This window comes from Corythoichthys intestinalis, chromosome 4 (assembly GCF_030265065.1).
Source record: "Corythoichthys intestinalis isolate RoL2023-P3 chromosome 4, ASM3026506v1, whole genome shotgun sequence".
NCBI classification, from domain to species: Eukaryota; Metazoa; Chordata; class Actinopteri; order Syngnathiformes; family Syngnathidae; genus Corythoichthys; species Corythoichthys intestinalis.
The window spans coordinates 44,909,473-44,935,535 of NC_080398.1; the positions used below are offsets into that span (position 1 = coordinate 44,909,473).

Here is a 26,063-nt window from a genome sequence, read left to right on the forward strand (position 1 = left end):
ATACACTGTATATCTGTAATGATGTAGAGATAAATAGATTCGATTATAAATTATTGTTATTATTAAATTGCATTTAACAATCATAAAGGTAATCATTTTAGAACAAATCTTTTTGTTTTGGAAACACATTGAAAATTCAAAGTTTTCTTTTAATTGATTGATACTATTTTAGCAAAGAAATACTTTGGTTAAGGAGCTTGAATACAAGGTCATTAAAAATGTAGGCGCACAATGCATATGGTACGTATTTTACAGTGCGTCATTTTTTTCCTCCAGATTTTTCAAGAAACAAAAAAAAAAAAAAAAAAAAGCAATTTGATTATTTCAATTATTTTAAGAGGATACTGATATTTGACTTACATACGTTCACTTAACCTTAAACTGGGGGGTGGAGCCTTATATTTTGAAGGACTGTTAATTATGGCTCATTAAAAAAATACTTTAAAAAAAATAGTACTTAAAAACGGAGTTCTTAAAAAAAATACTCCGTTTTATTATCATTTTGTACCACAAATTTACTTTTTCAAAGAAAAAAGCAACTTGCCACTTGATAACATTTTTTAATACTTACTTTTACTTTGACTTCCTTTTCCTGTTGAATGTCCATCATATGGGTACATTTGATCCATTCCCAACATTTTATGTCGTCACCTTCCGGAAGTGAAGAGAGTGATGACGCAACTCGTTCGCTGTCTTGACCACGCCTCTCTTTGTTACTGTGGAAACCACTGAGGTTGAGGGGGTGTACTACAGTATGTACTGTACTTGAAGGTAGAGCGTTGAGCGTATTCATTTTGCAGCCAAAGGTTAGCCGAGCACGCTACGCTAACCAAAACTGAGAGCTTCGCTGTCCGCGGTATCGAAGACAGTTCGCGACTAGCATGTGGCGCCTGTTTGTGGAATAACATCCCAGGTATCTATCTGCATCTTTATCGTTTTCATATAAGTTTGGAATTGTATAAGTTACACTCCTAAAGAGCTTCAAACGCTGCCAACACAGTGTGGTGTAGTGGTTTTGTCGCCCAGCTGGACTTGACTCATACCTTAAATGTTTTTTGTTTTGTTTTTTTAGCTCTGCCTGTTGAACTCTTGCAAGTGTTGAATGCACACGGAGGAATAAAACTGGTACTATGTTTCAACATCGACAGGTAAAGACGTGGTTACAGACTGACAAAAAAGCATGTCTCGACTGGCTCAACAATGTCCACTAATTCCATTCATTCCAAGGTTGGAAGAAATAATTTCCCTGTAGTTTACCTAAGAAAAGGGGGTGCTGTATGCACATTGCTCTATACACATTAGGGTTGGAACTTGAAGGCAACCATGGCCCCCTACCAAACTGGCGCCCAAATGTTAGTCAGGGTTTCCTGAGTCGGATCGAGTCCGTCTGTTCTTCTGTGGTTTGGGCTGGATTTCAAAATCGATGCTAGAGGTGTGCCTAACAATCACAGACTGAGTCTGAAAGAACCAATCACAGAAGCAGAGATAATACAAAAGCGCAATGCGACTCATGCTGTAGATTGTGGTAAATCTGTAGTTTACAAACAATCTTGGCATGCAGTTGAATTGAATGAGAACACTGGCGAACATTAGCTGCCGATTTAGTGAGAATTGTCGTGTATTTTCGTGTACAGTACTTGTTTTTGAAAAGAGAACAAACGTTCTGAAAGCAAGTTGGATTGTATACATACAAAGTTTGTTTTGGTGTAGGAAACTGTAGTCAACTCATGTGACCGAACTGTGAAAAAATGCAAATGAAATAGAATTTTCGTACAATAAGTCATGTGAAAGCCATCATTAACGATATACAACTGTAATGGACTTTGGATGAAAGTCATATTCAGCAGTGAATCGTTAAACTGCATTGGACAATGTGATGATGCTGAAACTTTTGTTTGGTACAGTTCCATTGAGATGTTTAAAGATGACTGCCTGAAGAAGAAACCCAAATTACCACAGTCATTTATAATACTGGGCTGCATGTCCAGGAAAGGTACTTGGGTGATGGCTGTTGTTACATCGTCAATATAATGCAGAAGTTTATACATATGTTTTGAACACATTTCTTATTCTATCATTGAAAAGATGTTTGCAGATGTCATAGTCATAGTCATTGTCCAAGAGCAGGGGTGTCCAAACTTTTTGCAAAGGGGGCCAGATTTGGTGTGGTAAAAATGAGGGGGGCCGACCTTGGCTGACGTCCTTTACGTATATATTTAAGCAAATTTTAGCAAGCCATTGTGTGTGTCACATTGTATTTTTTTTTTTCTTTAATCAATAATTTCAACAACCTCGCAACTAGCCTTTGTAGCATCCTCTTTCGCCTCTCGGGCTTTTGCGAAATACTTCTGCTGCGAAATTAAACTACCTTCAAGTTGCTTCAATTTCTCGCTACGTATGTTCTCTGTAATCTTGTCGTACATGTCAGCGTGTCTTGTTTGGTAATATCGCCTCGCATTGAGCTTTTTAAAAACAGCGACTGTCTCTTTGCAAACGAGGCAGACACAATTGTTGCGTGTTTTAGTAAAGAAATAGTCCAATTTCCACCTATCCTTGAAGCGTCTGCTGTCGCATTCAACTTTCTTTTGTTGACTGTCGCCATTTTAGAAAATTGGAAGTAAAGGGTAAAACGGGTTCATGTTGCTTAGAGTGCTGCTGCCTTTTAGTGGGTAAATGAGGAGCAGCGTTTAGTGTGTAAGCTACTTCATATGCTGGTAGCAGTACTACTGACCAATTTATAAGTCTGTGTGCGGGCCAGACGTTATTGATTTTATGACAGAGGCTGGGGGCCGGATGAAATTTGACGACGGGCCGCATTTGGCCCCCTGGCCGGACTTTGGACATGGCTGTCCAAGAGGATAATTGTTAGATTTTAAGTAAGGTTATGCTTTTTGTCATTGAACAAAAACTCTCATGGACAAAAGGTCAATGTAATGGCCTTTAAATAGTTCTCAATTCAATTCAATTGAAAATCTGTGGTGGACGTTAAAGAAAATGGTTCATGATCAAGTTTCAGTTTATCTGGCAATCGCAATTACGCAATTAGGAAGTTGGAGCCAGGCTGATGAACAGTCTATGCCTTAGAGTCTGCAAGCTGTTATAACAAGTATCACTGCAACGATTAACTCGAGTATTCGATTAGAAAAAATATTCGAATTAAATTTTATTGCTTCTAGTATTCGTTTAATTAAAGTGGTGTTGTAGTGGTTTATTTTGAAAGTGTTTGAATTTACTTTAATTGATTAGGGTGGATACACTGCCCTCTGGTCTGCCTCATTTCACATGGCTGAATCCAACTGCTCCCTGTTAAGACCAACGTAAGCTAAGTTTTCATTTGAGCTAATGTTTTTATGCATTCATAGTTTAGTTTATAAGCATATTTAGCCATTTTTTGTGGGAATATGTGTCTGAACCATTTGTTGAGAGCATTGTAAAAACAAAACGTTAGCATTTTATAGCATATTTGGAGCTAGCGGACTTTTGCTATTTAAGTTAGCCAATTATTCTTTTGTTGTACATAGATCCTCATTTTTTTAATACTGTTTGAGGCTCAGCTCAGGTATTTAAATTTTTCATGTTCCTTATCAGATTACTCGATTATTAGAAATAGTTAATCGATTAATTGACTACTAAAATAATCGATAGCTGCAGCCCTAATAACAAGCACACGTGTGCTATTACAGGCTGAAGGGTTCCCTCTACTGGCTAACTCCTAACTATAGTTCTGCAAATTAATGAATCAGCCCTGATACAAAAAAAACAAAAAAAACAGGTTGTGCATGGAAGTATTAGTCGTGTGCTTATTTGATCATTCCATTATTTTTTTCCTCAAGATTGAATGATATACATATATATGTCATAACATATCATATCATAACATTATTTTTCATGACTTTGTATGCGATTTTACCAGGTTTGAACAACTATTTGTGTTGACCCCACCCAGGATTTCATTTTTTAACCATTCTGGTTGGTCCTTTTCTCATCTTTTCTGCAAAATCTCATTAATATTCAGCTGACTGGATCCAATTTGAACATTCAATATTTAAATTAAATGTTAAATAATTGAATAAATATTGAAATAATATTTAAACTCTCTCACGTCGGTGGAAAGCTTGTGGATGTCGGCAATGCATGTGGTGACATTGACACATCGCGGAGACATGGACTACGTAGTGCTTCAATGACATCAAGCTTTGCTATTTCAAAATTATAAAAAAAAAAAAAAAAACCAAATATTTACTCACTTGACTCTTCATCTCAAGGGGATTCTATGCGCAAAAGTAGTTAATTATAATCTGATAAATTATATAGTTTTAAACAAATTTTATTTTTTTTCATGAAATTGTTTGATTATTTATGAATGGTGTATGGAGGTGAGAACATTTAAGCCTTTGTTGGATGCATTACAGCAGGGGTCTCCAAACCTGTCCTCGAGGGCAGCTGTGGGTCCTGGTTTTTGTTCATACTGATCAAGCACAGACCTTTTAACCAATGTGGTTTCTACTAAAACAAGCAGCACCTGACTGCAATCAACTGATTACACTTACAAAACACCAGATTGGTGAAAAGGTGTGGTCTTGTTTTGTTGGAGTGAAATCCTGCACCCACTGCGGCCCTATGTGGAATAGTTTGGAGACCACTGCATTACAGTAATAAATTTACAACACCAAAATCAGTTTTTAAAAAAATGCGATGTACTATTTTGACAGTTTTGAGGCACTTAACCATTCAACACGATGAGAAATTGGCTCAAAACCTTTGACTGGGGTGTAGATTTTAGCAGTTTTTTTAATTGCTTTTATGATATCATCTAAATGTGCAAAGGTCTTAAAGGATATATTTCCGTGCCATCTTGGGATAGATGGACTATAAAATGTTAATGGCATGAATTGACTTCTTTCTTAGTCTTACTGACAGCCTCATTTAATAGATGTACACGAGTGGCAATTGTAGCTGATGTTAAGATATTCTAAAACGGAGGAGTGCAGATCAGCGCAACACAAATACAGCACTCTTTTACCGTATCGCATTTGCCAAAGGTTGATTGTTTATCTAGTTAAAGTATGAGTTCACATCTTGCCTTAAATGGCTCATGTGTCAGTGTGCTTACATAAAAATGGAGGTGGTCTTTTCATTACAATTTCTTTACCATCCCATTTGTTTTCCCACAGGTTGCAGTCTATCCCAAGGAATGTGCACACATTTTCTGCTAAAAAGGACACAGAAATCTTGCACAATTCAAAACTTTCCATCACCCCATGCAGCCATTGTAAGCCCAGTTACAGAATAACTTCAAAATTCCACCCCGCACACCTCTTGGTTTTGATCACGCCGAGAACACTGCTGCCTCTCCACAGAGCCAAAATCGTTTTCACTTAGCAGATCTTTACTAAACAGGATGGACGGGAGAAGAGCTTCAGCAACAGCCATTTCCGGGTAAGAGGTGCATTAATGTTAAAATTATTGCAAGTTTTTGGAAAAAGAAAAAAAAGTCTCTTCTTTGTTGAAAAGCGTTAATTTTTAAAGCGGTCTATTGGAATGCGCGGTTAATTGTTTTTAATTGGGGATGGCGTGGCTCAGTGGTAGAGTAGTTGTCCCCCAACCCAGAGTTTGTGGGTTCAGTTCTCTGCCCTGATGAACTCGCCTAAGTATCCTTGAGCAAGATACTGAACCCCACATTGCTCCCGGTGCTGCGTCACCAGTAGGTAGATGGTGATGTAGTGTTAAGCACTTTGAGCACCTTGGAAGGTGGAAAAGCGCTATATACTGTATTTTTCGGACTATAAGCCATGGTTGTTTTCACTTTTTGGCTGGGGGTGTGACTTATACTCAGGAGCGACTTATGTGTGAAATTATTAACACATTATGATATCTTTTCACATGTTATTTTGGTGTTTTGGAGTGACACTGATGGTTTGGTGAACTTGTTAGCATGTTCTTTATGCTATAGTTATCTGAATAACTCTTAATAGCTATGGCCACGTTTGCGTTCTGCCTTTGGCAATGTGTGTTCAATTGTAATATTGACTTTTTTATATTGAAATGCATGCTTTTAGTTTGTGGCGCTTTCACGCCCACGTGGGGGCGCACTCGCACTTGTTTACGTGAAGAAGAGCGCTCACATGCCAGAAAACGGACAGCTGCGTAGCTGTGAGTGAGTTAGCGAGAGAGAGAGACACTGCTGCAAACCTACGTTCATTGTTAATGCTTTAAAATATCTCTACAGAGGCAACGCCTGTGTGTATCATCTTTTCTGTTGTTGTTGTGTGTTTTCCACCCGCGATCGGACACTTAGAGCCAGTTGTGTGGTTGTTTGAACGACATGCTTATGCGAGCGAACGCATGTGAACCGTTTATGTTATTGCTGTAAGAGCACCTAATTATCATTTATTTACGTTGATGCAAGTCTGTTTGGTATCGAGGACCAAATTGATTCAGCAAATTATACGGACGTCTAGCATCATCATTTGGGAGTTCGCTCTATAGCCAGGACCGAGCCATAGCGTCCTGGTGAGGACAGTATATTCGCTAGGGATGTCCCGATCCAGGTTTTTGCACTTCCGATCTGATACCGATATTGTTTTGCACTTCCGATCCGATACCGATACTGGCCGATACCGATACCGACCTATCTGAGCATGTGTTAAAGTTTAAAGTTATTTAATATTTAGCCTCCTTACTTAGTTGTCAGACTCATGTTGAAAAAGGTTTTAGTACTCTTGATAACAACTAGCCAGCTGAATTAGGTGAGTTTGAATAACACCCAACGGTTGGTAACAAGAAACTGACCTGTTTATTCAGTGACAAACACAAAACATTATAAATAACAAACAGAAATTGCATAGTCAGTCAGTAAAACGTGCAAATAATATTGTAAACTGTCTTAAAAAAGCAAAACACACCAACAACCTCAGTGGAAAATCCCCCAAATCCCCCAAGCTATTAGATGCTTTTAATGTTTCATGCATTAGTTACAAAAATTGTATAAAAAGCCTCTCAGGTTTAAATAAACGACTATTTCAGTATCAAGTTAACGTTTTAAAACAGTAAATAAAATTCTCAAGTCCCCATTCTGTATCAGCAGCTTTAAACTACATTCAATTCATTTAATTTTGTGAATCAACTGTTAAAGTTGTTAAAATTGCTCCCGTTATTCCATAATTTCCCTTCTGTCTACTTTCGACATGTGAAAGTTTTAAAACTGTTTTGAAGATAGATTCAAGTAAGATTTTGCCGATTTAGGAGTATTTTAGATAAAAAGTTAATTAGGTTCGCTTGGAAGGTTCACAACAGCCTACTAGGGAAGTCTTCTGCTTTAAGATGGCGGCGGTTTACTAACGCATCTGGTTTTCAATACTTCAATGTTGCTAACGCAGTTGAGTCTGTCGTGTAGCATCAGGTTCTATATACATATGATATCTATTATCTCCAGTAAAACGACGTTCACGTAGTTTGTAGCGGCTGTCAGCATCAGTCAGGTATTCTTGTGTTTTTTATCCAGCAGCATGAGTTGAGCTAAAGCCGTGAGTTGAGCATTGGCATTACCCAGGTCTAAGACAAGTTATGTTTACTTTCGGGACGCAATGCGGTAGGTTTCTCATTGCGTCCCGAAGACCGCGCTGTGTACATTATTAGTTCCGCTTTACTTGAAATATTTCAATAATCGGAATTTGGATGTTTGTGAATCGGTCTCTAATCTTCCACGGCCGAATCGCGCGTTGGATGGTGCGTCTTTACTCACGTGAGATAATGGCTCGTCATCCAGAATGAATTCTTCGGCAATGTCTCTTGTTATTCCCTGGGCTTTAGGACTGTCGAGTGCCAGTTTGTCACGCATAGCAAAAGTTTCTGCCAATGTTAGTTGCGTAGGACCTTTCTTTTTGTCTTAGGTTTTCTTAACATACTCCTCATATTGTTTGTGGTGGTATTTCGCTAAATGCTTGATTAGGTTGGTTGTATTAAAACTTCTTACAGCTTTACCACTACGCTTGACTTTATTGTGGCATATGTTGCTCTCTGCCTCTTCGTCTTTGTCGTCCTTTAAGGTGAAATGATCCCACACAGCTGACATTTTTACCGATTAAGTCTCTCGGTAAATTGGGAGACGGTAATGTAAATGTAGTGTGTTGAAGGTGTGCCGTAAAATGCGGACCGGATTTTAGGGAAACCGAAGCAAAAACTGGAATGGATCATGTAAATCGATGCGCTGGAAAACCCGGACCGGAGTTTAAAAAAAAAACTGGATCAGAAGTCTGGATCAGAATTTTTCCCGTGTTCCGATCCGATACTGATGCGCATTTTTTTGCCCATATCGGCGTCCGATCCGATCCAAATATTGGATCGGGACATCTCTAATATTCGCATGTCGTTGTTCATGCACTGTACACTGTACATCCATTCTGCATGTTGTTCTCTATTGTATTTTTATATTAAATTGCCTTTCAAGTTGACATATCTGTTCTATGTGTTGGAATTTATCAAATAAATTTCCCCCCAAAATGCAACTTATACTCCGGTGCGACTTAATTGTTTTTTTTCTCTTCGTTGGGCATTTTATGGCTGGTGCGACTTATACTCAGGTGCGAACTGTAGTCCGAAAAATATGGTAAGTATAACACCATTTACCATTTTAGTAGCTTTGTCGGACAATAATGGACTCCTAGCGCTATACCCTTTGCAACGACTAGAGGGATAGGGATAAATTAATTTGGGGACATAAGAGAAGGGCCTGGTAGTGGAAGGCTCAGTGGTTCTTACTGTATTAAAGTGGATTCAATTAGTGCCGCAACGATTAATCGATTAACGCGAGTAATTCAATTAGAAAAAAGCTTCGAATCATATTTTGCTGCTTTGAGGATTCGTTTAATTAGAGTGGTGTTGTAACTGTTTTGAAAGTGTTTGCATTTAGTTATATTGATTTGGGTGGATACACTGCCCTCTCGGGGCAATAGGGAATATGACATAACTCATTTATCATGGCTCAATCCAGCTGCTCCCTGTTAAGACCAACATAAGGTAAGTTTTTGTTTGTGCTAATGTTTTTTATGCATTTGTAATTTAGTTTTTAGGTACATTTAGCAGTTTTTTGTGGTCAAAGTAAATGTATTTGTTGAGGAGGATTTTAGAGGTTTTTGAAGTGCTCATTCCATCTTTTTAGAATATTCTAAATAAATAAAAAAAATGGGAGAACTGGTAGCTCCAGACCTGGACGAGAAGAAAACACCAATGGAAGTCGACAGCGATAATGAAATTGCAGATGAAGCATCATGCAAAAGCAAAGGCACAAAGATCCCCCTGCACCGCTGGGTAATGCATGGAGCAGTGATGTTTGGCCGGGAATACTGCTATGCTATGGAAACCGCCCTGGTCACACCAGTGTTGCTCCAGATAGGTAAGAATACGTGAGCACTTTTAACAAACCTTTAAAGTACTGTATGGTCCAATCTTTGTATGAGTGAACTGGTAACTCATTTGCCTCTGGCAAAAAATACCAGTCTTTTTTTTTTTTTTTTCAAGTTTCAATATTGCACTGTTAGTAGGCTGTCAAGTTGTTTGTTACTTTGGTACTAAGTGAGCTCCCACATATTTTTTTTAACCCCTTCATAGGCCACTCAAGCAAACCCTGGAAATTGCAAAGTATAGCTATAGAAACAGGATGTTCTTTTTTTTTTGTTTCACAGAATTTTGTAATCATTATGAAATTTATAAAAATTACTACTTTCACCAAGTGGTTATTTGCGATACCGTTGCCCTTCTATCAATTCGAACCAGTCTGGCCATTCTCCTTTAACCTCAGGCATCAACAAGGCATTCTTGCCAGCAGAACTGCTGCTCACTGGATTTTTCGGACCATTTTCCGTAAACCCTAGAGATGGTTGTGTGTGAGGATCCCAATAGATCAACCATTTCTGAAATACTCAGACCAGCCAGTTTGGCACCAGCAACCATGCCATGTTCAAAGTCACTTAAGTCACCTTACTTCACCATTCTGATGCTTGTTTTGAACAGTAGCAGATCGTCTTGACCACGTGTACAGTCCTCAATGCATTGAAATACTGCCATGTGTCTGACTGATTAGAAATTTGCGTTAACAAGCAGTTGGACACTTGTGCCTAATAAAGGGGCCTATGAATGTAGTTCTCATACTTCTCATACTACCGTATTTGAGTGTAACTTTAACTTCCAACTCCTTTGTTTTGATTGGCTGGAGGAAGTTACACTGTGAGGTTTGTGTATATTCATATTGAACTTTTAAGTAACTGAAGAGGATTCATTCATTTCACACTTTTAAATAAAACAAGCATTCATAATTGTTTTTAAACAAAACACACTGCAACCTTAGTTTTGCCTAAGTAAAATTCTTAAATCAATATTTGTCTTGTCTAAATGTGGCTACTGCTCCCATAAGTAGTCAGACAATGCAGAATTTACTGGAATTTCCCGTTTTTCCATCTTTTTCCCCCCTCTCTCAAGTTTTCCAGTTTTTTTCCTCCACCATTTGGGTCAAAATAAAAACCCTTTCTCGGAGCTTCAGGTACCACAGTATTTAGTATGTGCTTACTTAGGTGTTAATGCTGCAGCGTCCTTATACTATTGTCAAGGATGTTACAGTTGATAGACTATTTTCGTATGTTTTATAACAGATTGCATTTGCTTGTTGTTCAAAGAATGTGAGAGGCTTTGTTTACACTGCGTATCAAGCAACTTAGTAAATTGCAAGGCTTCACTGTCAATCCAGTAATCCTAAGCATTTATTACATAATTAATTTATTGCAGTAGCTGCTTTTAGCAATGTCCAACTCAATATAACACTTAAAATTCCTTGCAGTGGTAATGGGATAACAGCAGCAATGTTTGGGAAATGGACTGGCATAGCGGATGTGTTTCACTACAGTGTCATGTAACCTGCATGCCCAGCAATAGCTATCAGCAACGTCAATGGTAAATGGAACAAAGGCACCTTTTCCTGGTATGTTAAGAATGTTTAACACAGCACATTTCGGCGTCACCGTCTTTCTCCGTGTTTGCAATATTGATAGAAAGATTAGGTTTAAAACCCTATTCATAGAGGCATTTACATTTTCTAAGCATCCAGCTTTGCACTGCTGTTCTGTATATGTTGAAAATGCAGATGCAGTATGTTTTTTTTGTGTGTACTTTTCTTAGGCTTATCCTAAAGTTGTGTAATCTTATTTGCTTTCTGACTTGTTTGGCAAGACAATTTACAGATGATGAAAACATGTTTTATTGATCAACACTGCAGAAAATTGTAGTCGATTGTTATTTTGCTGAATATTTTGTAGTTGTAGCTGAACTGACCATAGAAGATCGTGATGTTTTAATATGAAAGCAAAATAGTTATTTGCCATTTCTAGCAAAGGACTAGGCTCAAGGATTGCTTCAAGACATGATTATCTTATTGCTGAGTGACAGAATTATTTACGATTAACATCATTTTTTGGTCTATAAGGTGCACTTGACTATAGAATGCACCCGTCAAATATGCCAAAAAAAACTATTTCTTTGTAGATAGGCCAAGCTGGACATCTGTGGTAATAAGATTTGAGACTTTTCACCATTCAGTTGATTGAGGAAGAGTCTTTTGATCAAGGATATACAATCTGCAGGTTTCCACGTTGTACTTTGTGATATTTTGACCATAAGACTTGCACCTCATTGGAATTTAAAAGACCAATAAACACTGGACTGCAAGCTGCAATATTCAAAATGGGCTAAATAAGTAGCATCTTATTGTCTGAAAATGATGGTAGTTAGTAGTTACCCAGTTATTTGTCTCACTTGGTTTCAGATGCTAAATCAACCAAGTAGATAGATGTTTAACAGTAAGTCACTTTTTATAAGTTCATGCTTCCCCGCTCCAGAATTGCTGCCATTGCATTCATCGTTTGGATTATTGATGTGCAAAGTTCACTGGTGTTAGGAGCCTCATTCAGTTGAATTATTAGCAGCTTTTAGGTATGCATCTGTGAAATCCTTAATGATTTCAGAAATGTACGCTGTGCCTTCTTTGAAACATGGAGGAAAATTGGCTATGTCTAGAATTTGTGCAGGGTACAATAAAATATCAAGACTTTCAAGTTGTTCGAGACGGAGTTGTACTGCCAGTGTCAGAAAGCTTGGTGTCAAGTCGCTGGTCACAGGTCTTGCAAAAAAATTCATATGCTATATCAAAGCTAAAAACACCCGTTGGACTTGTGAAGTGGCCTTCAACGAGCCCTAATTTGACCACTTTTGAACATCTGAAGAGGGAATGGAAACATGGCATGTGGAGTGTACGCTAAGGATGCAACAATACTCGGTTTTATATTGAATCGTTCTATACGCCGTCTTTGATTCAATACGCAAAAAAAATTCGATCCAAATTTAAAGCTCCCAAAATGTATTTTCCGAATGTATTTTTGTTGTCTCTATCGCTAAAATGTCCGGCGCAGCTTTGCCTTGAAAAAACAAACTCTGCCGCTAGCAGCCCCCTTCCTCCACTCCTCCCCCAAAGTGCCTGAAAGGTGGGAGGTGTGGCGCACGAGGATCATTGCTTGTGAAGAAAGACAGAAAAAGGAGGCGGTTTGCTGGCTTCAATGACGTACAGATCCGTTGTTTGGCAGCATTTTGGGTGAGCTGATATGCTATCCTTACTACCTAACTATCTCACGGTTACATGATGAACTATGAGTGGAACTTAAGAGCGCTGTACTTAAAACTCATACTGTTTATGAAAGTCAATTGTCAAATGCTGGTGTTGTGCAGTAATGAGCAGATGATTGTTAACTTTTTTTAATGCCCGACAACACTCGCGCGCACACACTAGATATCAGCAAATAGCTACCGACTGTAGATATGCTACGATAGACCCCCCCCACACACACACCACCACCAAGTCCCATGCCATTGGCTGCGTGAGCCCAGAGTGATCATGGGACGCGTAGTCCATATACTACATCGATCAATTAAAAACTGCCATGACTGAATGGAAGTTAAGCAGGCCAAATAAATTCATACCAGTGACTATAGATAATGCTGCAAATATTGTTTATTCAGTACGTAACACAGATGGACTCGGACCACGAATAGGATGCCTTGCTCATGTGGTAAACGTACCTGCCAGGAGAGCAGTAGCAATCAACAATGTGCCCCGCCTCACTTTACAAACAGTAAAGATTGTTCTCAACACTTTTATACAAAATTTCTTCAGATCAGTAAGAAGTAAGCACATAAATATTATGCACTATAATGCATGTTTATTTGATGGCATTGTTATTTTTGCTTGTTAGCAAAATAAAACAAACAAACAAACAAACAAAAAAACTTGTATTTTTTGTTTCAGAGCATTAAATGTATTGAATCGAATCGAAAACCGTGTCCCTCGTATTGAAAATCGTCCCGAACCGTGACTTAACTGTATCGTTGCATTCCTAGTGTACACCTGTCACGTCAGAGACAACTGGAGCAGTTTGCTCTTGAAGAGTGGAGTAAAATATCTGCTATAGTGTGTGCACACCTTGACTAGAAATACAGAAAATGTTTGACTTCTGTCTTTGACATCAAAGGTTACATTGTACAGGACTGAGATCAATTTCTGTGATCTGCCAAATACTTATTTACTGCATAATTATAGAAATACATTTCACATTCTGTCTCTCACAAAAGAAGTCTGCCTTATGAGGAAAATTACACTTTTTGACTAAGAAGTAAGACTTTTTTTTTCCTCTGTGAGTGGAATAACTATAAATAGTTGCTATCAGAGTCATTTTTGCTCCACTGTATTTTGTTATTTCTTCAGTTCATTTTTGTTCAACACAAACTGTTTTTCAGATATTATTTCTACAACAGCTGTTTTGTGCAAAGTAAAGTTGAACTTGTTCTAGTCATGTCCACAATGGCTTAACTGTTTCGCTTGTTTTTAAGAATTAGTTACCAAAGAGCACAGTATTTGAATATTGGGGGGGGGGGGGGGGGGGGGGGGGTGTCATTATTTGGTTATAAGTCCTGGTTTGTTTAGGATTTGCTGTTAATAAAGCAGGACATTAATTTCATCACATAGAAATACATAATAATGCTTGTTCGTCTCAATTTAAAGAATCACCATGGACAAGTTTATATCCTTGTGATAAAATTGTAAAAGATGTATTTTTTTGAGTAAATGAATCATCTATTTGTCATAAAATGAATGTGTAAAATTTACTAATCAGAACAGCAAAATGCAAGGGTGCCTTTGCTGAGCCCACTCCATACTTTGCAACCCTAGCTGCAATTGTGTTTACTTAAGATGGTAGAGAAGACCACTGCAGAGGAAGGCAGCGTGGGTAACATGTTCTTCCCGTGAGAACCAGCCAGCTAACTGGCTAGGAATCCAATGGAGACGAAAACAAAGATCCACTTCTCAACAAGGGATGGAAAAACTTTGCTGTTAAAAAAAAAAAGAAGAAAAATTCCAGACAGCCCTACATAATTGTGCACTTAAATCATACAAAAAAATGTACATTATAGTTCTCATTGTGGGTGACTAGTTGTCACCTAAGAATAGTCATTGGTTAGACAAAGCTACCATCATTTATGCATGTGCTATTTGTGCTTTTTTGTAGATACAGTGCCCTCCATAATTATTGGCACCCCTGGTTAAGATGTGTTTTTAGCTATTTTCATATATATTTTTTTTTTAACTCAAATAATATGGGACCTTAATGGAAAAAAAGAGAAAAATCCAACCTTCAATACAAGTGCATTTATTCAGTGGGGAAAAAACCCAACATAAAGAAATAATTATTTGACATCAAATAATGTGTGTCACAATTATTAGCACCCCTTGTGTTAATACTTTGTACAACCCCCCTTTGCCAACAAAACAAGGTCTGGGGACTGAGATGGCTATGGGAGGAGCTTGATTTTGTGTCTGGTGAACCATTTCTGTGTAGATTTGGCCATGTGTTTAGGGTCATTGTCTTGCTGAAAGCGCAGTGACGACCCATCTTCAGCTTTCGGGCACAGGGCAACAGATTTTGATTTAAAATGTCCTGGTATTTCAAAGCATTCATGATGTCATGCACCCTAACAAGGTTCCCAGGGCCTTTGAAAGCGAAACAGCCCCACAGCATCACTGACCCACTCCCATACTTCACAGTGGGTATGAGGTGCTTTTCAGCATGTACATCTTTCGTGGCACGCCAGGCCCACTTAGAGTGTTTGTTGCCAAAAAGCTCAATCTTGGTCTCATCTGACCAAAGCACACGGTCCCAGGCTTCAACTGGGACCCAGGCTTCAACTGGGAGCGTGTGCTTTGGACATTTATACCAGGACATTTTAAATCAAAATCTGCTGCCCTCTGCCCGAAAGCTGAAGATGGGTCGTCACTGGGTCTTTCATCAAGACAATGACCCTAAACATATGGCCAAATCTACACAGGAATGGTTCACCAGACACAAAATCAAGCTCCTCCAATGGCCATCTGAGTCCCCAGACCTTGTTTTGTTGACAGAATGGGGGTTGTACAAAGTATTAACACCAGGAGTGCTAATAATTGTGACACACATTGTTTGATGTCAAATAATTATTTCTTTATGTGGAATTTTTCCCCACTGAATAAATGCACTTGTATCGAAGGTTGGATTTTTCTTTTTCCATTAAGGTCCCATATTATTTGAATAAAAAAGAATTATTAGAAACTAAAAAACACATCTTAACCAGGGGTGCCAATAATTATGGAGGTCGCTGTAGGAGGTTGTTGAATGTAAATGTAAGAAGACAAACATAACTACACATCACAAAGTATCTTCCAGTGTCCATAGTGATTTACTCAAATGTAAATCAACAAACCCTTTCGTTCAATAGCTGCAGCTGTTCTAAACGACTGCATAACGCTACCTGATAAAGAAGCATTTCATCAAAACGAATAATTTTACAATCATAGCCCTCAACTGTTTCTGCCCTGTAATGAATAATAAACTAATAAGTATCCTTTGTCAAAGTCAACTGTTGAGTGTCCTGTGACCTCTCTTTGAATAGCAGTTTATTGAATGAATCGACACTTTTGTGTTTTTTTTTTTTTTGTCTTTGTTCATCCCAGGCTTGCCTGAGCAATACTACAGTCTAACATGGTTCCTCAGTCCTATATTTGGTCTCATCCTCACACCTGTGATGGGATCAGCCAGCGACCGCTGTACGCTGCGATGGGGTAGGAGAAGGCCATTCATTCTGGCTTTGTGTGTTGGTGTTCTTCTTGGTATGGCATTGTTCTTAAATGGATCATTAATTGGTGAGTTCAAAGTTTATTATGCCAAAATGATCTCCCGGCAGATTACTCTTTCAATTTATGTTTTCCGTGATTTTTTTTCAGGTCTTTCCATAGGTGATCGCCCTGATAGTCAGCCACTGGGTATCATCCTTACAGTCTTGGGGGTGGTGGTACTCGACTTTTGTGCTGATGCGTGTGATGGACCCATCAGAGCTTACCTTCTTGATGTTGCAGACACAGAGGAGCAAGATATGGCACTAAATATCCATGCCTTTTCTGCAGGTAATAATTTTGCGCATGACTTCAAAGAATGTATGTGTGAAATCTCTATAATAGTGAGCTTCAACCGGTGAGTCTTACAACCCAGTGTTGTATTTGGCAGTCCTTTTCATTTTCGTCTTTTGGACGATAATACTTATTAGTATTAGTCATATTTTAGTCATCTCAAAATGTGTGTCTTCGTCTAGTTTTTGTTGACGGAAACACAACTATTTTCGTGTAGTTTTAGTGGACTATTACTAAAAATGTTTTCGTCTGTTAAATTAAAACATTTTACTCCAAATATAAATAAATGACCATTGGCAGACGAGCACATATTGTAGTGTTTACTCTGCAAAGACAACCCCACCTTGGTGATGATACTTACTCAGCAGGCAAACAGTACATTATTTTCAATTAATTATACCCACCTGGACGCCACGAACTGAAAGTAAAAAAATTTGTCCAAAAGTATAAGAGGACGCTCATTGTTAGCATTAACCTAATGCTTACGCGAATGCTATGCTAACACTACGAGTTACAATAAATGTGTGATGATCATTCAGCACAGACCTTTAAAGGCTAAAGAAACATTGCATATTCTCTCTGGCCAACAAAACAAATCTTCCCGTGTATGCAAGCCTGCATGGAGACTGGAGACGACACATTGGTGAGTCGGGAAGGGGGAGGGGCGGGGCACCTCACGAATGACACAACTAAACACTGCTGCGGTGCTACATTGTGAACATGTGACGGAAACTATGGCACATTTTCACCTCGTTCTCGTCTCGTCAGATGAAAACTGGCATTCGTCTCGTTATGTTTTAGTCTCCCAAAACACGTTTTTAGTTCGTTATCGTCTCGTCATCGTCATGAAAAAAGTTTGTTGACTAAATATTGTTGTTTTCCATCATCGTTGACGAAAACACTGCTACACCCATAATGAGTCGTGAAGAAAAAAAGGTTTTTTCTGTGGGGATGGCTTCAAACGCCAAACGGGGCAGAATTTTATATCGCTCCTATGCAAATGAGCAACTCGTCCCAGCCTCCAGGACTGTTGCATCGAATCGCACGCTATGGAAAAGTACAGAGTGTAAACAATAAATACCTAGGTCCCCCTTATAGCAATAGCACACTTTGGGAACAAACTAAAAGACTAATACAACAGCAATAATTAATATTATTCATGATTATATGAAAATATATTCCTTCTGTCGCAAACTGACAGGTATTAGAAAATGTGCACATACAATGCAATGTACGCTGTATTTATTGTCCTTTTGCAGTCCTTTTTTTGCAATTATTAAATGTAATTGAAATGTTACTCCTTTTTTGATAGTCTTTGGTGCATTCCAACGTTCAAAAAATTGTATTTTGTAATTTTTTAAAATTGCCTTAAAAGCAGTGCGTCACTGTGAACTGAGGACTCCTTTTACAGTAAAATATTTATTGGGTTGTTTTTTGTTTATTGTCATCATCATCGGTATCATTGACAGTTACAAGATAGCATTGTGATAGGATTAATTTACCTGAAGAAAAGACAAGGGGTGACGGGAGAAGCCTGGGCTTATTAAAATATCGAATGTACCTATGAGGTTAGACTGGCCTTCTATTTGTAAAATATTGCCAAAGGTCTAAAGGTTATTGCTATGGGTAAGGCACCTGACTTAGTGTCCATAGCATGATGATTTGTTGTTATGTCCTCTCAGGGCTCGGTGGCGCTTTGGGCTATATGCTTGGCGGCCTCGACTGGACTGGGACAGCTCTTGGTCGAGCCTTTAAGGCACAGCAACAAGTGCTCTTCTTTTTTGCAGCCATCATCTTCATTTTCTCTGTCATACTGCACATGTTCAGTATCCCAGAGAAACAGTTAGTGGTATCCAATCAGCTTGATACCAGAGGAAGAAGGGATTCAGCCAGTCAATCATCATACCGACTGATTAGTCAGACACCACTGCTTCTTGACGTCATCGCTGAGGAAGAATTGCCTTCTCGAGAGAATAACCAAGTAGATTCTAAGATCGAGGAAACGGACTTCCACGTTATGGAGCGAATGCGGAGTAAAAGTGATTCAGTCTTAGCCATGCCAGACACAACAATCAAGCTGGATCCTGACCTTGACCTGCAAGCCCATCTTTTGTTGCCAGCGGCGCAACAGGCTTTACCTGAAATCCAGGAAAGTCTAGAACATTCATTCAAGCCGTTGAATCAGAGCATTGATTCTTTGAGTCCCGAGGGACCACGTAAATTTACAGATGGAATGGTGTTTGTGGAATCCGGAGATTCTGCCCATACTGAGTTCAATGGTCAGATTAATGATCCTACTGAACTTAGTCCTGCCTCTGACGCCTCAGATATGAAACCAAAGGTAAAGTAGGTCCCCTATTTTCTTATTTACTATGTGCTCAAGACATAAGTTCAAGGAGGTATTATGTTTCTAGAGAGCTGTAATTGCTTTTGTTTCTTTCCTGTTGATCAGACCAAGCTGATTAACGGTGTTGGTGTCAATCCTTGTATGTCCCCCACTGATCACTGCAATGCAAACAAGAGCTACACCTCGAACAAAGCGCAAATGAGGCTCTCCAGCGCCACAGCTTCTCCACGGCCACACAAACATACGTTCTACCGACAAGTAAAACACATTATTTAAAGTCTTTCACAAAGAATTTTGAAAAACTGAAAATCTGGTTTTCAATTTGTTTTGTCCGTTTCTTCAGCCTTCTTTTACATTCTCTTATTATGGGCGAGTGGGGTCCCAACGTCACCGATTGCGACGGACAACCACCTCGGACCCTCAGCCAGTCACCACTTCCCGCAGTCTGAATGATCTCAGTGATCTGCAGCTGCATGCAAACAGGCGGGAATTTCAACTGTCGAAAAGTAGTCTGTCTTCAGAGGATTCCATCAGCAATAGCGGCCCCACCAGGGGAGCAACTGTAAGGCTGCTCTGGTTGTCAACGCTAAAGGTGAAGGATAATTTTGTAATCCCCTAAATGGGAATCGCCATATAATAATTTATTTTTATGTCTGAAATTATATTTCCTGGTGTCTTCTGGTTCCATGATATGTAGATGCCAAAGCAGCTGTGGAGGCTGTGTATATGTCATCTACTCACATGGTTCTCCTATATAGCTCAAGCAGTCTTCTACACAGATTTCATGGGACAAGTCATTTACCATGGAGACCCCAAGGTCCACGCACATGCATGAAGAATGCTTTTATGAAGGGATATGGAAAACTTTTGAATATATATTCAATCTTTTGTTATTGCTGTCATCATTAGGCACCGGCTAATTCCACAGAGTTCCAGAATTACAACAGTGGAGTCCAAATGGGGTGTTGGGGGCTTGTGGTCAATGCTGGTACTGCAGCTGTCTGCTCTGGTATTATCACAAAAATACAAAATTCAAATCATCTCCAAAATGAAAAGTAATCAATCACGCTTGCACTTCCCTCCTTCTCTCCTCTCTTTTTTAACCAGCCATCCTTCAGAAGTACTTGGATAACTTTGACCTGAGCATCAAAGTCATCTACATTTTGGGGACTCTGGGATTTGCAATTGGAACCGCAGTGATGGCCATCTTCCCGAATGTGTATGTTGCCATGGTGATGATCAGTAGTATGGGCATCATCTCCATGAGCATGTCCTACTGTCCTTATGCTTTACTTGGACAGTACCATGAAATCAAAGAGGTATTACTATTTGTGCAATCCTAGTTTAGTTACATACAGGTGTACCTTGACTAACAAGCTTAATTTATTTTGTGCTAACGCTCACTCAACTTTCTTCTAATTTGATTGAAGAAAGTTTTTTGAACAAATGCTTCAAACGTTAATGTACTGTACTGTACTACTCCTCTTCCGCTTTTTTCGGGAGTGTTGAGTATAAAACCGATATAATTTTGCTTCCTTTTGCAATGCCATTGTATTTCTGGATTATTTTGTTACTTTTTAGCCCTTAAAAAAATATACAGGTATATACACTCACCGGCCACTTTATTAGGTACACCTGTCCAACTGCTCGTTAACACTTAATTTCTAATCAGCCAATCACATGGCGGTAACTCAGTGCGTTTAGGCATGTAGACATGGTTTAAGACAATCTCCTGCAGTTCAAACCGAGCATCAGTATGGGGAAGAAAGGTGATTTGAGTGACTTTGAACGTGGCATGGTTGTTGGTATCAGAAGGACTGGTCTGAGTATTTCAGAAACTGCTGATCTACTGGGATTTTCACGCACAACCATCTCTAGGGTTTCCAGGGAATCGTCCGTAAAAGAAAAAATATCCAGTGAGAGGCAGTTCTGTGGGCGGAAATGCTTTGTTGATGCCAGAGGTCAGAGGAGAATGGCCAGACTGGTTCGAGCTGATGGAAAGGCAATAGTGACTCAAATAACCACCCGTTACAACCAAGGTAGGCAGAAGAGCATCTCTGAACGCACAGTACGTCGAACTTTGAGGCAGGTGGGCTACAGCAGCAGAAGACCACGCCGGGTGCCACTCCTTTCAGCTAAGAAGAGGAAACTGAGGCTACAATTTGCACAAGCTCATCGAAATTGGACGATAGAAGATTGGAAAAACGTTGCCTGGTCTGATGAGTCTTGATTTCTGCTGCGACATTCGGACGGTAGGGTCAGAATTTGGCGTCAACAACATGAAAGCATGGATCCATCCTGCCTTGTATCAACGGTTCAGGCTGGTGGTGGTGGTGTAATGGTGTGGGGAATATTTTCTTGGCACTCTTTGGGCCACTTGGTACCAATTGAGCATCGTTGGAACGCCACAGTCTAACTGAGTATTGTTGCTGACCATGTCCATCCCTTTATGACCACAATGTACCCAACCTCTGATGGCTACTTTCAGCAGGATAATTCGCCATGTCATAAAGCTGGAATCATCTCAGACCGGTTTCTTGAAAATGACAATGAGTTCACTGTACTCAAATGGCCTCCACAGTCACCAGATCTCAATCCAATAGAGCGTCTTTGGGATGTGGTGGAACGGGGCATTCGCATCATGGATGTGCAGCCGACAAATCCGCACCAATTGTGTGATGCCATCATGTCAATATGAACCAAACTCTCTGAGGAATGCTTCCAGGACCTTGTTGAATTTATGGCACGAAGAATTGAGGCAGTTCTGAAGGCAAAAGGGGGTCCAACCCGTTACTAGCATGGTGTACCTAATAAAGTGGCCGGTAAGTGTATACTGTGTATATATACAGTATATAAGGCTTATATTCAGTGGTACCTCTACATACGAATTAAATTCATTTCAGGACCTGGTTTGTAAGTCGAAATGGTCGTATGTCGAGCGGAATTTTCCCATAAGAATACATTATAATTCGAATAATGCGCTCCGCAGCCAAAAAACCTGCGTCAAACCCTTAATAAATACTGCAGGTACAATTACAAATAGCAATTACTCATGGCAAAAGAAATACATTATGAATACGAATTGGAATAAAAAAAATATATAATGTAACGAATAACGTTCTGATGTGGCATTTGTAGTTTGCATACTGCTCCTGAATGCACCGTGTGACCGACGACAAATGGAGAGAGGTGCAGTGGAGTTTTTACTTTCTCTTTCCATGTCCTGCCGTTGTTGGCGTCGGACAAGCGGACAGTAGCAGCGTTGTGTTGCTCAAGTTCTGACATAAATGATTAAAAACCTGACAAAGCTGGCGACTTCATTGCTGATGTTTCAATAATAATTATAATGAGAGTCATTCTTGAGATCGTAGACATATTCCGGCCGGACTCTCGAGCCAATTCACTGACGTGCACACCAAGCTCATATTTTTCTATCATTCCCTTCTTAATTTTAATGGTTGGCATCACCTTTTTCCTTTTTTCCCCACCTGCTCTTTCTTGGGACCCATGTTGATTTCTCTCAAAAGAAAATCCGCCGTGCGTCTGTCTTGCAGGAAGGCAATGAAATTGCGAGCTGTCATAAATCGTCGTGTTTCGAGCATATCGTCATATGAGAGACAAATGACGAGTCAAATTTTACGTCGGATGACGAAAGGATCATATGTCGATGTACCACTGTACTAGTATATACAGTATATGGCGGACAACACAAGACTGAAAAAGCAGTTTCTGCTCTTGCAACCCTCTTTAATTTAAACTGCTGTATCTCAAGCCAAAAGAACTGTTGTGTTCGATTGAACAATATGTCTATATAAATCCGGCTGTGGCCATTCACAGCTGTGTCTTGACACTCGGTGATACATGCTACATGGAGTTTTTGGACCAAAAAAAGGTAAGTACGCGATAGTATCTCGTTAAAATCATGGCGTGTTTAATTTTGCTCTCACCTCCAGTTAGGGTTTTGCTGTTTAAATCTTTTATTTATTTATTTTTAAATGCCCTCCTGTTCAAAATTTTTCTTACCCCAGAAAATTGAGATTGAGAGCAGAACTGCTGTGTTTTAGAACAATATACATACATACATACATACAATATACATGCTGCCATAGCAGATTCATAGTGCATTAAGCCCCAAACTATTCTCAATTTGTCCGTTTTACCCTGGAGACCCCCGTTTACAGACGTCACGCAACTGCTTTTGTTTCAACCCAGCCATAAAAAGAAGGTATTTATATTTATTACTCAAAATGTCTGTAATTTTTAGCTTAGAACCATTAGTTGATGTCTAATATTTAGTTTGATTAAAAAAAAAAATTTTTTTTAATTTAAAAAATTTATTCATTCACATATTTTAGACTTTTAAACAAATTACGTCACAATGAAAAAAATGGTGTCTGTAAATAAGTCACAGATATCTACCTGATAACTATTGCTTAATTTTATTTTTTTGTTACTGTCACATTTTCTGAAACTAAGCTGAAACTTTTGAATCAGAGAAACGGTGATATAAATTTACATTCTCTTATGTCCTACTGCTTTTCTCAGTTCATCCACCATAGTCCAGCCAACACTAGAAGAGGTTTTGGTATTGACTGTGCTATCCTATCGTGCCAAGTAAGTCAATTTACCCATTCCAAGCTAAAGGGTTTCTTGGTGTTACTCACCAGTGCACAAAATATAGAAGAAGCCCTCACATTGAATACCTCTGTGGTTGTATAGTTCAGAATGTTGTCATCCAGCATTCTGAAACAGTTTGTGACACAGCTGTATGCCTTCAAACAATTATAATTCTAAAGTCTATGATTTTTGTATTTGTCTAGGTGTATATAAGCCAGATTTTGGTTGCATCGGCGTTGGGAGCGGTCATTAAGGCTGTTGGCACAGTGCGAGTCATTCCAATGGTGGCCTCGTGCAGTTCGTTTCTCGGATTTCTCACCGCCCTTTTCCTTGTTATTTACCCCGACGAGGAGCCGGAGGTTGCAAATGAGGATTCCAGGGACCGAGAGTTGGCCTGTTGGCCAGTAGGGCTGGACCACAACGTAGAAGGCAGTGGAGCACGTTTGGCTCTGCAGAACACAGCAGACAGAGATGGTTTTAAGACTACTGAGAAGCACTCTATTGTCTGACTGTGAATGGGACACAAGTGCTGTACGAGAAGGAAAAAGTAAGCAATTAAGCAATGATGGAACCTGACTGGGAAAAATAACTACATCATTATGTGGATTTGCACAGATTTGTTTCATTTGTTTGAGTGGTCTGCACATCCCATTGCTACCTCAGGCCAAACAGGCTTACGTGGCAGCTGAAAGAAAATTGGGGAATGAAGCATTTTTAGTGAACCTTTGAGAAGCATGCACAGCACTTTGTGTCTTTTCCCTAAACTGGTGATTCTGCAGTACTGTGTTATATCATGCCTGCTTACTACTTCTTGGACAATCCTAATGTTGTAAAAGTTTCACTTTGGCCTCACCTACATTATCTATTGTTTTCCCATTATTGAAATGTCCAACCTCTAGATTTCATAATAAGCAGGTTTGTCAGGTGCCGTTTCAGTTTCTGATCACAATGCAAGCATTCAAATAAGCTAATAGAGACATGTTATCATTTGTTTCTATCATTTGTTGATGAGAGCACTACGCTCTATTATTGCTGTGACCAAAGTGGCATTTATTGCAATGTGAAATGATACGTTTAAGCCAGTTTTGAGCTGCACATACATTGTGAATTACACTCATGTTCAATTCCTTGCTTACACCCGCAAGTATCCTCACGGGAATCTGTGTTCTGATTGACTTGATTTTTTTTTTTTTTTTTTTTTTACCTCTCATTGTGTCTTATAATTGTATTTCTGGCTTAGTATAATAATGCGCTTTAAATAGAAACTGGGCCAATCATTCAGCCTGAGAAAAAAACATTTAATGCCATTAGATATCCAAGGTGATATTTAAGTCTTAAAGCTACTATGCAGAACTAACTGTAAAGTGCCTTTTAGTCTAGATGTGTCTTGTTGTGCAGTTACTAGTTTTCAATTAATAATTCAGATTGTGCAATACTCAGCAATCCTTGTTCGACTCAGGAAATTTCTTTATGTTAATGTTAAAAAATAAAAGCATTCATTGTAGTGAGACTGATTGTTCTACCAGTATAACTGGCACATGGAAGTCTGATAACAGGTTGTGTTTGTGTGGTGTTATGTTTATGTCAAGACCTTTAAGATGTAACTATTCTGTTCCATTTTGAGCTTATAGGTAATCACCAATGTTCAGAGTGGTTTTCTTTTTGCTGCTGTAAAGATTTTTATATTAAAGAAATTTAAGATGTTTTAAAAACCAATAGATGGATGAGGAAAAAACACCTGGAGTGTCTGTTATTCATTGACAAAACATTTTATCTGCACACATCTTAAGGCCTTTGTTTCCTTGACTTTTTAGCATACTGTACCATATCCTAGGTTTATGAGGATCCTGATATGACTTTATTTTATAGAGTATTTGTTGCACTCTGCAAACTCAAAGGTGCTTTACAATGATTAAAAAAATACATTTACAGTTTTTCTCAATTGCATTGGTACGTTTGTCAGATCAGAATTGAAATTCTCGAAACTACATCTTCAATCCTCACATGTCGCACAAGTAGCAAAACAACATGGATTTCCTGCAAAAGCCGTTTTTTGTGTGCAAAATAGTGTATCGCTCAAAATTTAATTTCTGAGTCAATGAACATGTCAATGCCATCAGAATGACAAGTCCTTGTTTCATTGTTTACAGACAACACTAACTGCTTAGTCATGATCTTAATTGTGCAGTTACTCTGGTCAAAGACACTGATTCTGAAGACTACGTTAAGTTTTGATGAAAATTGCAAGTTACACCTTTGTGTGTGGGAGATTGATTGCAAGAAACTGGACAACTTTCAGTTTACACTTTAATTGTTTTTACAATTTCTTGACAGACCATGTCACTGCGATACAGAAAGCAAAAGACAGCACTGAGTATAATAGGAGAAAAAAAACAAAAATCCAAATTAAAAATGTAAACATACAACAATCGGCACAACTAAACTTTTGAGTTCTACATGTTGCTGACTGTAGCTGATAGCCTACAAACTACGCCCACATGATGCTACAATAGATATCACAAATATATAGAACTAGATGCGAAATGACAGACACGGCGACGTTAG

At 38.9% G+C, this 26,063-nt stretch overlaps 1 protein-coding gene across 7 annotated transcripts; it reads left to right on the forward strand.

Annotated features, from left to right (window-relative positions):
* Positions 1 to 699: 699 nt before the first annotated feature.
* On the forward strand, positions 700 to 25,246 carry LOC130915023 (solute carrier family 45 member 4-like). Of its 7 annotated transcripts, none has more exons than XM_057834695.1 (15): positions 700 to 913; positions 1,073 to 5,042; positions 5,175 to 5,272; positions 5,361 to 5,439; positions 9,161 to 9,394; positions 16,082 to 16,270; positions 16,352 to 16,531; positions 18,217 to 18,875; positions 18,987 to 19,139; positions 19,225 to 19,473; positions 19,579 to 19,698; positions 19,791 to 19,890; positions 19,989 to 20,200; positions 23,427 to 23,495; positions 23,702 to 25,245. In XM_057834695.1, exons 5-15 carry the CDS (start codon positions 9,184 to 9,186, stop codon positions 24,005 to 24,007), a joined length of 2,448 nt encoding a protein of 815 aa, XP_057690678.1. In that variant the 5' UTR covers positions 700 to 913; positions 1,073 to 5,042; positions 5,175 to 5,272; positions 5,361 to 5,439; positions 9,161 to 9,183; the 3' UTR covers positions 24,008 to 25,245. The 7 variants fall into 7 exon arrangements, 6 of the variants coding, with proteins under 6 accessions (XP_057690678.1, XP_057690679.1, XP_057690677.1 ...); XM_057834696.1 differs by having other exon boundaries at positions 1,073 to 1,148; XM_057834694.1 differs by having other exon boundaries at positions 1,073 to 5,272.
* The last annotated feature ends 817 nt before the right edge of the window (positions 25,247 to 26,063 follow it).